At 34.7% G+C, this 14,077-nt stretch overlaps 1 protein-coding gene across 1 annotated transcript; it reads left to right on the top strand.

Annotated features, from left to right (window-relative positions):
- Nucleotides 1–12,010: 12,010 nt before the first annotated feature.
- LOC127131073 (uncharacterized) lies at nucleotides 12,011–12,637 on the top strand. The gene has a single exon (XM_051060012.1). The coding sequence runs from the start codon at nucleotides 12,011–12,013 to the stop codon at nucleotides 12,635–12,637; it is 627 nt and encodes a 208-aa protein (XP_050915969.1).
- The last annotated feature ends 1,440 nt before the right edge of the window (nucleotides 12,638–14,077 follow it).

Genomic DNA, 14,077 nt, shown 5'->3' with positions numbered 1-14,077 from the left:
ACAGGTTAGCAAAGGACAGAACAGAAAAATCAGCGACTGTCCCGGTCGCCGCTGCCTCGCCTAGCGAGGGCTTAGCGAATACTCGCTGCATGCTCGCTTAGCGATGTGCTAGCGAGCGGCTGCGGATTCTGGTTTTGATAACAGCATAATGTCAGCAAGCTTCACACCTTATAGCATCCATTACAGAGATTATGTGGTTAGACATTCAGGTGTTCATGCATACTTAAATTCATATGTAAAACTTAAGATAGTTTCATAAATTCAATCATGATACCATATGCAAATTAAGAACATAAGGTAGTAATAGCAATGCCAACCTGTTTGTAATCGAATTATAACCTTGAGTTGGCCGATCGGATCGAATTGAGCGGAAGTGACCTTGCTGCCGCCGGCTTTTCCTTCAGGGTTTCCTTTAGGGTTTTCCGTCTGTGAGCGCTAGGGTTTGCTTGCTAGGGTTCTCCTTTCGTCCTTTTTTCGTTTTTTTTTCATTACTGAAGTGCTGGTATTTATAATGCTCTTTTTTGTGACCTAATGGGCTCAGAGTGAAGCCCAGAATTTTCTGTTATCTGTCAGCTTCGCTAGGCGAGCGTGTAGCGAACGTGTAGCGAACAGGCCAGTTTGGGCCATTTTCTGGATTGGGCCATTCGTGAGCTGGGCCTTCGTTCCTTTAAGATCAGTGTCATAAAAATGAGTCGGAGTGCCCTGAAAAATGTCTTAAAATATTAATGGGCAAATTTTGGGGTATGACAATAATCTTTAAATTTATACCTGCAAGCACATAGATCCACAAAATCCATGCAGCGCAATCGAGACCTGGCATCTGTTGAACAAAAGACTGAGGGCCCATAAGAGATTAATGTTGTCTACCTTAGTAGACACATGGAAATGATCATAATTAATCACCAGATCGCAAAGCTAGGCTCCGAGAATAAGTACAAAGTGATACCTCCTAATTTGGCCAATACAAACACGTGTTATTGGAGGATAACTCGAAAGCCTCGCCATGTTAGGATGCATGAAATACCGTGAAGGAAGAAGGTCGACCCTAGATTCCGTATAGGATGAAGAACTAAAAATCAACAAAGAGATGCATGAACATGAAAATCCAACACCAAACCCTAACTCGACACTATGAGACTTTGTTGAAAGAAACCATTTTCCTATAAAGTAAGTAGTACTTGAGTGAATAAAGTTTCAGCAAAGTCAAATTTGTTACATTTCCCCTTATATTTTCATGCAAAATTATACAATGTAATCCTTTCACTATCAAATAAATTAATGATTTATTCACCAAACGTCTTTGTTCTATCATTATATGAAAGACAAGTTCGTTCTTGACCTATGCAAAGTCTAAATCATAGGCGAAAAAAGGTATTTTCATAAACATTGTGAGTGTACAACTAAAGAAATCAAACACCAATTACGAGAGTTCACTCGATCAAGGACACTTAAGTCTAGAACACGAATATAGTGATCTCGAATCACCCTCTCTTAGTATCTAAGCACTCTAGAGCATAGGAGGTGAATCCCCTCTGTGTCAGTCTCGAACCCAATTTTTACTTCGATGCAGGGAATAAGAGCAGACCCTCAGTTGGACGTGCTCCTTAGGGATGTCCAATAAAGTGTATGAGCACAACTTCACAATGGCTACCAGATACCAAGAACTTCGGCCTTGAGCCAAGAATGGTAAGTCACAAGGGGAAAATATCATGTTTTAAAAAAGCAAGGAATCACCTCCCATTTAAAAAAACATGAAGACCGAGAAAAGAAGAAGAAGAAAACTCATACAAAGAGAATAGTAAACAACAAGAACATTTCATTCGATAATAATATTCTTACAATAAAGCAAAACAAGAACGGTCCAAGAGAACCGCTAGGCACACTTAGAAAAATAAAATGAATATTTATGACCTAAGTGGTTAAATTTTCACCAAGAACAACCATTTTTATATCCATTATTTATAATTCCGGATGAATATGCTCCTTAGATATTTTCATTATGGAATGGAAGAATTATACATGCTTCAAGGCATTCTCAAATGCCACTAGCATAAAACAAAATCTATAACTTTTGCATACTACTTGGTCATGTGAACCTTTTCGAACTACACTTCCTACAACCTATCCTGAGATTCTTTCAAACTATTTCAAGCTTAACTCAAAGCCTTTTTCAACTTCCCTACCTTTTTATGGGAAGAATTCAATGTCCTGTTTTACATTGATCAAAGCAGTCTCTAATTTAAACAACATCTTTCATGAGGAAATCAGGTCCCTCTCTCTCTCTCTCTCTCTTCTTCCCTCTCCCCTTTCTCTATCTATCAATCTCTTATTTCTTTGATGATTTTATTTTCCTTTCGAAGAATCCCAGACTCCGTAACCTCACTCTTCCCTATGAATCCAAAAACCAATGCAACAGTAGTATACATCCCAAAATTCCAAGAGGTCGGGCTTTGGAAAACTGAGTACGAAGAGGAAAGTAGGTCGGATAACCATAACCTTGCACATGTCAAAACTCGGTTATGGTTCACTTAGATACAAGGTAAGCACATCAGAATCGATCTCGTATTAACACTAACAGAAGAATAAGTCGGACCCGACCTCAGTGTTAGGAGGCCATGTAGATAGTCACAATAGACATCTATGAAATATCCCCATGATTGCACGGGAGTTATGAAAATTGATGGAAAAGACGTTATTTAATAGTTACAGAGGGCGGAGGATGTTATCCAGAACCATCTTAATGAGGGATATGAAGAATCATACCTTCAAGGATCATTGATGAGTAAAGTAGTATAAAAAGGAAACTTCCTCCATAAGGAAGAGACAACTACTAAAACCTCCTAACCAAATAGGACAATTGCGATCTCTCCTGATTAGCTTCAGGGAGATTTCTCCAAATAGTGTTTATCAAGAACAAGTAGCCTTGCATATTTATTATGCCATTTTTGCCAGATCTTCTCGACGAATCATTTCCACTTTACCAATAAAATATGCGTAACCTTCTTCTAAAACATACTCTACTACAAAACATACATACGGTGAAAATGTATTACCACAACCATTTATTCACCATCGTAATATATCATTTTTTATGTGCATTATTTTTTTATTTAGAAACATTTCATCACTGTTCCTAAATCTAACCGTGGTCATAGAATTTGGGTGACAAGCTTCGAATCCTAGCATCAATATTTTTCCATTTTATAAATAAAAATAAGCATGTGACCATTAAATTTTTTTGTTATTTAAAAATTGAAAGTATAACAACTACGATTGTTTCTTGCAACCATTGTGAAATTATTTTCACTTAATAAAAACATAACATACACTTTATTTAGTTCATAACACACAATGATGCCCTAGTGAACGAGGTGAACCCGATAGCAAAGTCTTCAACATCTTCATTCATTTCTGGAAACAAATATTATTTCTGGAAACACAATATTTATCCTCTTTGACTTACAATACATTACAATTATGTGTTTATTGTTCTCTCTCTCTCTCTCTTGTTGTGGTAATGGTACTGTTTTCTTAAAGTTTATGTTCTTTGCTAGGGTTACATTTCATTTCTTAGTTTCTTTTTTAACATGATTAAATTGTAATGTGTATTGTTCATGTTTCCCTGTTCAGATTTTGTGACTATAACTTTGTGTAGTTACAAACTCATTATTGGGTTGTTGGTTGTAGTCGTGGTTATGAATATGTGTTAGGTTTTGGTATTGTTAAAGGAAGTAAATGGCAACAGACACTAATTGAAGGAAATTCTTGTATTCATTAAGAGTGCATTATATTTTTGATCCTAAAGACATTATATAATTTTATTCTTCATCCCACTCTTATTCAATTGGATCATCTTTCCTCTTAGGCTTTATTATTGTTGTCTCTATTCTACCCACTTTGGAGGCCCTAGTAGTTTGGCCTACTCCTTCTGAGATTGAGGACTTTTGAACCTTTGAAGCTTCTTCAGACTTCTGCTTCTCTTCCTTTGCTTTTTTCTTCATCAACTTGGAAATATCCTTATCATAATCCATCTTTTGAGCCTTATACTACTTTGAATTATGAGTGCAACTTCCATTAGATGTATTTTGTATGATGTCAAAACTAGGATACTTTAGCGTAATGTATATTGCACGATATCATCTGATTCTCTATGCGTATCTTAGCATTAGGAAACATAAAAGTATTTAGAAACAATTTAGAAAAGGTATCATGCATTAAAAATGATTTAGAAAAGGTTTAATACATTAAAACTAGGTTTTCATGTGAAAAACATGTCTATAGGTTGGCTTATACAAGTTTCAGGTTGACCTATGCAACTCATTTTTAAAGCCTATTTTATGTGTTGGTTGCATAGGTTGGCACATGACCTTTACAGGTTAGCCTATACGGTTTTCAGGTCAGCACATAGAAGAAAAATTCTTTTATAGGTCGACACATAAGATCTATAGGTCGACATGTGCTGTAATATTAAAGTATGTAGCTTCTATTTCATGTGCCGCCTCTCAGGTCGACACATAGGGAGCACATGAAATTTAGAGGGACACATGACCATAGGCAGATCGACCTATGCATCAAACATGTCAACACGTGACTTTCATAGGTCGACCTATGCGATAATTTTTTTTCAAAAAATCGTATTTTCTCCAAGTTCGTTGTATTCCTTTTTGCCTTTAATCACCCATACATATAAATACTTCATACATGCATCATTCTCTAGTAAGGTTTCTAGAGTGAGTAAAACCTACATGAATCAAGGATTTCAAAGCATTCTCATAATCTTCAACTCTATCTATGTATACACACAATCAAACTACACATAATCAGAAAACCGAGTAGGGTTGATAACATACAATTAGGTTTGTTGTGTCGAGAATATTGGGTTGAGAACTTTAAGGGATTCAAATCAGAAAACCGAGTAGGGGTTTTCCTTCAAGATGTCTTAGGGCTTGAAGGTTTTAGACAAGATTAGGCAATTCAGATCCGATCGAGTGAAAGCTTTGGGACAAGGGGTGCCTTGCAAGGGAGTAGCGTGAGACGGTGAATCGTGTTGGCAAATCTTGGGTTTGAACAAGTGTGTGCTTGGAATTAATTCAACTGAGTGAAATCCTTGGGAAAAGGAGCGCCTTACGAGGAAGTAGCAAGAACATGTGAATTGAAGCGACATTATTGGTTACTTGATTAATCTTTGATCAAGGGTTTTCGAGGTGGTAGAGTCAACATCAAACTTAAGGTTTGTAGATTTTTATTTCTTCATATATTGTATACACACATTTTTCAAAGTAAGATATAATATAATATCTCAATTCAAATTCGAATTCAGGGAAGACGTACCCATAACGAGGTCAATTGGGGAACTGCCCAAACAAATCCTTGTGCACTCTATCTCTCTCTCTCTGTCTCTCTCTCTCTCTCTCTCTCTCTCTCTCTCTATCTCTATCTATCTATCTATCTATCTATCTATCTATCTATCTATCTATCTATCTATCTATCTATCTATCTATCTATCTATCTATCTATCTATCTATCTATCTATCTATCTATCTATCTATCTATCTATCTATCTATCTATCTATCTATCTATCTATCTATCTATCTATCTATCTATCTATCTATCTATCTATCTATCTATCTATCTATCTATCTATCTATCTATCTATCTATCTATCTATCTATCTATCTATCTATCTATCTATCTATATCTATCTATCTATCTATCTATCTATCTATCTATCTATCTATCTATCTATCTATCTATCTATCTATCTATCTATCTATCTATCTATCTATCTATCTATCTATCTATCTATCTATCTATCTATCTATCTATCTATCTATCTATCTATCTATCTATCTATCTATCTATCTATCTATCTATCTATCTATCTATCTATCTATCTATCTATCTCTATCTATCTATCTATCTATCTATCTATCTATCTATCTATCTATCTATCTATCTATCTATCTATCTATCTATCTATCTATCTATCTATCTATCTATCTATCTATCTATCTATCTATCTATCTATCTATCTATCTATCTATCTATCTATCTATCTATCTATCTATCTATCTATCTGTAGACGGGTATTCATTACCATTAGAGATATTGACTAAATCTAAGGTAAACCATACAAGTCGAGTCGGCACCGCACTTCTATTTATCCAAAGGAATGGTTAGAAAGCGAACAAAAACCTAAAAGTTTTATCGAATAAAAAACTAGTAAAAATGTCAGAGATCGGGGTAAGGGGGTTGGCTATGCAATGGGAAGGTTTTAAGCACCCAAAACATCCTAGGTACTCCTAGGGAGCCCTTTTCATCTTTGTTGTAAGGTTGGTATTTTGTGAAAATTTGTTTGTGCAAACATGATTGAAGAGATGAGAAGAGAATATACAAGTTATTTACATTTTGTGTTTGGATGGATAAACCCATTGCCTACGTACCATCTTAAAAAAGATTAGGATCAAAACCTCATAGTTTGGGGTAAAAATCTCAAAATGAATTGGTGAATTGATTGGTCCAAAAGCCTTAAGGTATTTTGTTATCCAAGGGAGAAAACTCAACCTAAAACCACAAATCCACCATGTGAGGATAGCTCCAACATGCTAGTGAGGGGTTAACCCTATAATAAGCATGGAAGACTCATTGTCCATCACTAAGGATATAGGTGAGTATTATATCTACCTCAAGGATAACTCAAACCTAATAGCTAAAGGTTATGAAAAGTATTGACTAAGGGAGTGGCCATTGAAACCACAAAAGTATTTGAATGAGTTATATTTACCAATGAAAAGTATTTACAAAATATGGTCAAAGTTGATTTAAGAGTTCAATTCAAAATAAGTATTATGAAAAGAAAGTTTTAAAATCAAAAGCATAAGGCTTAGGTTTCTAATGTTTGAAAACAAGTGTTAAATGTTTGCATAAAAGTTTTGGCTTGGGTTAAAGTGGAGAGAAGAAGAAGAATGGCTAAAGTCCTAATCATACAAGAGATAAGGGAGAAGAAATAAGAACACAAATGGAGTTCCTCTCTTGAGATCATATTGATGATCCAAGTAGCTCCCATCCTTTGGAATATGCAAGCAAGATAATAGTAAGCTCAAACAATCAACACAATCAATCAAGCACTTGGAAAGTTCCTCAATGGCTCTTAGATCTCTCTCTCTTAGAAACTCATGGCAATGGTTCCTCATTTAGGCTCAATGTTGGAATCCCTAGCACAAGAACACACACATTAAAAAGTTCTATCAAACAAATCAAGAATGAACAAGAAGGAGTTTAGAAGATTGGTCCTTTCAAAGTCCTCTTTAACATTTATAGCATTCTAAAGGCCCAATGCCTAGTTGCTCTTTGACTTTTATAGCACTCTAAAGGCCCAATGCCTAGTTGCTCTTTGACTCCAAATTTGCATAGGGGAAGTCCTAAAGTCTAAGTCCATTTGTCCATTTCTTTTTCATTTGGTCCACAACAATCAAAACAAAATACAAGCACAATGATATATACACAATTATGTGCTCAAGTGAGCAAAAGGCAAATTGCATTAACATAAACATGTGTTCAAATGAGCAAAGGGAAAAGCAAATGAATAATATGTACAAGAATAGTAAATTGCATAAATGTAAAGTGCAAGAAGTAAATGTTAATGGTTAATGGTTAGTGTTAATAGTTAGTGAGCCATAAGGCAAATTTAGCGCTATGTTAAGCAATCGTAATTGGACTTATGTAGAAGTCACAACTATCTGAGGCCGGTCAATAATAATGTAGGCAACAACACAAGTTAGAGGTCTTGATTAGTGAATCAAACTCTAACAACTTGCCATGCCAAAAAGAAGATGAGAAATGATCTTGTATTGATTTAGGTCCTTTGCATGATTTAGGAAGCAATCTATCCTTAATGCAAAGCCATTCACTGGATCCATGATCAAGATGAATTAGATTTGAATCAAGGAAGATTAAACCTCCCTAATAAATGTTAACCATCAACCTTTAACTCATTGATCAAAAAAGAAAAAGAAGAAGGAGAAGAAGAAGATGAAAAATTAAAGTGCATATAATGGAAAAGGCATATATTAATTAACAAGCATTGACCAAAGATAGAGAAGATCATGGTCAAACAATAGAAAACAGAAGCAAGATGAAGATTAGAGGTCAAGAAACAAGTCAAATATTTTTGGCATTTTTAATATTTAAAATAAAACTTGAATTAAAATAATAAAGAAAGGTCAAACTTCAAACTCACTTCAAATCAACTTTGAAAAGTCCAAGTGAATTATCCCAAGTTCAACAAGGTCAAACAAAGTTTGACAAAAAATTTCAACATTTTTAGAAGTCAGAAACTATTTTTAATCAATTAAAAATGCATAAAAATAACCTAATTGAACTAAAATCTCAAATAAATCTCAAATCAATTAATAAATTGATGAGAATATTTTTCATAGATCTATCATCATTCAAAGAGGTTGGAAAAATATTTTTGTATTTTTTGAATATCAAAAACTATTTAAAATGAATTAAAAATGACCAGAAAAGAGAAAATTACTAAAGAATAGCAAATGATAAAATAAAAAATATTAAAAATCATTTTTAGAAACTAGAAATTAAAAGAGAGATAATGCAATTGGTCCCATAATTTTTGGACCAATAATGAGAGAGATGTGAATTTTAGAAATAAAATGGAATTAAAGGAAATAAAAGAAAATAGAAATCAGAAAATAAAAATAAGAAAAAAGGAGAAGCGTTGGATGATGGCTCATTAATTGAGGTGGCACATCACATGGCTCCTGAGCGCGTTTCCACCAAGTTCCTTAGTCAATGCATCACACATGGCCAATTGAAAAGTCATAACATTGGGTGGAGGAGATCTAATCTGGAAACACAAACGCACGGTCCAGATTTGATCTGGAGACAAGATGGTGGTCAGCGCCACCGTCTTCTCCGGCTAGCTCCGGCGAAGGCCAAAAATTACAGAGAAATAAAAGTGAACCAAAATGCACGATCCAGGTACTGTTCGAAAGGTGGAGTGATGTACATCACTCCTATGCCACTCAATTCCACTCTATATCTCTAGATTGAGAGAAATCAGAGATGGAAGTTTGGTGGTGTTCAAGTGAATTTGCTTGATTTCAACAATTTAAAGCTCAGAATAATTGCCTCTATGAAGAGGACTTTAGACAACACAACAATAGCAAGAAACAAGCAATGTATAATGAGATTCGAAGAAATCAAAGTTTGAATTAAACCTCTGAATGGAGAGTTTGAGAGCACGATTTCTTGATGCTTAAGCTTGCAGTGTGATCTATGGATGAAGGAGAAGAAGGCTAAGGAACTTTAGATTTGAAATTTCAATCGAGGAAATCAAAATTCAGATCTGAAATTTGAGAGAAAATTGAGATTGTTCCTTTGGTGAGAGGGTGGGATTTCGGTTGTACAACATGTAGGGCCCCTTAAGGTTGATGAAATGAAGAGCATTGGCCTTGTATTTATAGATGGAGGGAGTTGCAAGCATCATCAAAATTGTGTGCATGGGAGAAGATGGCCTCCATGCATGGGCCTGTACAGGCGCATGGAGGGCCCAATTCTGATTGGAATTGCAAGATATACATCACGAAATATGAATTGGACGTGCAGATTGGATGTTAATGGATCATGCATGGAAATTGGAATGATTTTCATAAAATGCACTATTTCATTGAAGCCTTCGAAAATGCCATGTCCAAAATCAAAATGCAACCTTATGAGTAATGGCTGGAAAGCTTGTTGCATAAGGAACAAATGTCATGTTGATCAAAACTTCATTTGGGCCTTGGAAATTAATGAAAACTGAACTTGAAGTGTAGGGTGCAAAACATGCATATGTGGAATTTCCAAAATTGGCCAATGTTCAAGCCCTTCTGTCTCAATGATTCAAGCTCCAAATGACAAAATCTTCAACATATAAGTTGTATATCTTTTCAAGAGAATCATTCTAGACTTAAATTTTGCATCATTTGGATTTTTAATGAAGAAGTTATGGGGACTTGAAGTTGGAATTTTTCACATTTCAATGCATTTGGTCCAAAGTGACCTATAATGTTTTGCATTATCACATGTATTTATTTTGAGATTTTGCAATTTTTCTCAACATAACATTTTAATTAGACACATTAGTCTTTCCAATTCACTAAGTATCACCTCAAAAACATAAAAAATGAATGAGTTATGTCCTTGGGAAGTTGACCCAAAATTAGGGTTTCAGTCAAAATGACCTATAATGTCTTAGAATGGATGATGACCTTCCAAGCTTCAAATCAAATTTTTATGAACATGAAAGTTTTTTTATATGGTTCTTAAGAACATATGTTCTCTTGGGGTCATCTCCATTTGACCAACACATAAAAAGTTAGGTCTCAGTGTACTTCCAAATAGTCATATGAATTAACTGATCAACTTCTCAAGTCCAAAACTCATATCTTGATGAATGGATGATTAAGGACACTCAAATAAGTTCAAATATGCATTAAATGATGAATTAAAGAACTTCCCTTGATTGTATTTGACCATGGGTTGAGGTTGCTTCATGAGCAAGGCATTGTTGATGATCAGATGAATTAGGGTTTCCTTGGGAAACAAGCCTCAAGCTCTTTGATTTGCTTGATCAAAATGATGAATTGAAACATTTGGGAGGCATATTTGATGGATGAGAGATTTGGGAACCATTTCCATGCTTGCTTTCACCTTCACTTGACCATATCATTGCACATAGGATCTCCTAGAAGCTTTTGACCATGTGACTGCTCAAACTACAAAAAAAAATGATAGTGACATATTTTTGTGCTTTTGGTTAGTGAATAAAAATGAGAAAAGCAATGATATACAATTCAAGCATGCTTGGTGATCTCAAACCAAATCTCAAGATATCCCACCCAAAGGCAAAGAGCCAAGATACTTATGATCCTTGAGGCAATGTAAATGTAATGAAATGATGCCATGAGGGATTTTAGGGTCAAAATTAGGGTCTTACACTATCTATCTATCTATCTCTTTTATTTTGTGGTTTGAAAATTATCAAATGCATTGATCATTTGATCAACATTGTTAGGATCATAATTTTGAATGTGTTTTGAAATTTGTGTTGTTGTGTAGATCACAAAACATTTGGTTGTGATTGGATTTTGAAGAACAACAAACACTACATATAGTTCCAAACATCATTGATCGCACATTAAGTGTTCGAAAAATATCTTGACTTAATTTTGTGTGTGTTTTGTTCATTGGAGATAGACTTTTCCTATTGTATTATATTCAACTAGTTGTGATTAGTTGTCGTTGATTGAATTGTGGATTATTATCATTGCATTGACACCTCTACGCATATCCGAGCTTTTTGATAGTAGGTTTGGTTAGACGATTTTGGATCCGGGATTTTTTTGAAACTTGCTTCTGTGCTATAAACATTTTCAAAACTAATTTTTGTTCAAGTTTTAAACTTGTCATCTCTTCACCCCCTATAGATCTAGGCATATCGTCTAACAAGCAGCATCACGAGCTCTAGTTCATTCCATGCTTAATATTTGTTTATTAGATGATGACTACCGAACCTAAAGGGGCGTATAATAGAGTACCTATTTTTACTGGTGAGAAATATAGCTATTGGAAAGCTTGTATGCGTATCCATATCAACTCCGTTGATAAGGGTGTATAGGATGCCATCATCAATGATCCTAATGAAATTACAATGACCAATGACGAAGGCGTTATCATACCAAAAATAGAAGGTCAATGGAATGATAATGATAGGAAGTTGTGGTCACATGATTGGAAGGTACAACACATTCTCATAACCGGTTGAATGCTCTAGGTAAGCCTATTTCTAATGATATTGCTACTAATAAGGTTTTGAGATGTCTTAATAGCGAATGACAACCCAAGGTCACCGCAATCAAAGAGGTGAATTATCTTAAAGTAATTGATATCACTACCTTATTTGGAAAATTGGAAGAACATGAGCAAGAACTAACTTGCTTGGAAAACATGAAAAAAAGGTATGAAAAGAAGATGAAGAAGGAGAAAGGTAAAGACAAGGAGGAAGTGAGGAAGTCTATTGCTCTAAGGACTTTAAGCTCAAATTTCTCCAACAATGAGACAAGAAGCGATAATGATTCTGATGATGAAGATATGAGGTTGTTCGTCAAAAGGTACAATAGACACATATGGAAACATGAAGTCAAGAACTCTGACCCCAATAATAAAGAGATTGGGTTATTTGTCAAAAGATACCAAAGGTATATAAGGAAGAATGAAGTCAACCTCTATGACAAGAACTTAACAAAGTTTGGAAGGGTAGCAAAAGCCTCAAGAGAAGATGAGAACAAGAAAGGTAAATATAGAAGTTCATGCTATAATTATGGAGAATTTGGTCACTATAGACCGAAATGTCCTAATATTAAGAAAGACAAAGAGAACGAGCATCACAAGAAGTCTAGCAAGTCTAGAAGAGCATATGGTACTTGGGAGAGTGCAAGTGATTCCTTAAGCGATGAAAGTTCCACTTCAAGTGTAGAATCGACCCATATTTTCCTCATGGAAAATAGAAAGAAGAAGAAAAATGTAAGTCTTTATAAGCTTGAAACTATTAATGACTTATCTTATCTTCAATGACAAAAAGCCTTTGAAGATCTTCATAGAGAGGCCTTAAAAGCCTTTAACAAATTAGCTTCACATGAAAAAGTCTTTTTACACTTAGAAGCTAAAATGTTAGAATCTGAAAAGAGGTTAGAAGCTATTAAGAGATCTATGATAGATATTCAAAGTGACAAGAATGAGGATGAAAAACCTTCAAATTTTGGTTGTGAATCTTGTCATGATTGGCAAAAAGAGATAAATGCTCTTCAAGTCAAATTAGACAAAGTCTTACAACTAAAGATTGCATTTTCTATTGATCCATAAAATTATGAAAGGTTTTTAAACCATTCATATAAGAAGCATACATTTGTCAAAAATGGGTCTAATAGCAAAATAACATCTAAGCATAACATGTTTTGCCTCTATTTTTGCAAGAAAGGTCATACTATTGAAAAATACAAATTTAGGAAACTTTTAGTTCCTAAAGAAGCCTTTCAATGGTTGCCCAAATGCAACCTTGTTTTCACTCACCCCAAAACACCCAATGAAGGTTGGGTACCTAGCACTTGTTATTGATTTTATGGGATACACGTCTTGTTTGTGGATACTCAAAACATGTGACGTGTTATATATCCCTATTTCATTGACTTTGTGGCAAGGAAGAAGGGTTGTGTGACCAAAAGGGATCAACATCAAGTATTCTTTAATCGGTAAAAGTGTGTTGATTACTATTAATGTTTTTCCCGAGAAATATCAGGATAAGTGTTTCTTTTCATGATATAGGTATATCTTCATAAGACATTCTCAAAGAAACCGACAAAGTAGTTGATCAGCCTAAAACGGTGGAACATGAGAAAGAAGAAGATAACAATTGTGAAAAGGAGAAGGTTGAAAGTCCAGCTGTAGTGGACGATCTTCTTTTGACTTGAAGAATCTCTGACGATCATCAAATCAATAATATTCTTGGATACATTATTAAGCACACTTTCAAGTACTTTGACACAAAGAAAAGTGGTAAGGTCGTTGTTGTCTAAAGGTTTGTGGCACTTTTTGCATTTATTCCAACTTTCGTTTGAAAGTTACTTGTGGAATGCATGTGCACCCTTCGCCATTCGTATGGTGAGGTAATATCTTTTCAACTTTCGCTTTATATGGAAGTTCTTTCTTTTACCTGATATTTTTTCATAGCTTATGCTTGCTTCAAAGAGTTCATGTTTATATTGATAATATCATTTTTAGATCCAATGACATGCAACTTGTGTAAAGGAGTTTTCTAAGTTTATGCAAGATGATTTTGAGATGAGCCTTATGGGGGAGTTGAATTACTTCCTTGTTATTCAAATCAAATAACTCAATGAAGGGTCATTTGTGTGTCAAACCCAAATATTGCAACGACTTGCTAAAGAGATTCTTCAAAGTCTATTGACACTGCTATGGACACAAGTGTAAACTTGAAAAGAATAAAAATGGTAAGGA

The sequence above is a fragment of the Lathyrus oleraceus genome, chromosome 3 (genome assembly GCF_024323335.1).
Source record: "Lathyrus oleraceus cultivar Zhongwan6 chromosome 3, CAAS_Psat_ZW6_1.0, whole genome shotgun sequence".
NCBI classification, from domain to species: Eukaryota; Viridiplantae; Streptophyta; class Magnoliopsida; order Fabales; family Fabaceae; genus Lathyrus; species Lathyrus oleraceus.
The sequence above is the reverse complement of the archived record's forward strand: the minus strand, read 5'-3'. Positions and strand labels throughout refer to the sequence as shown.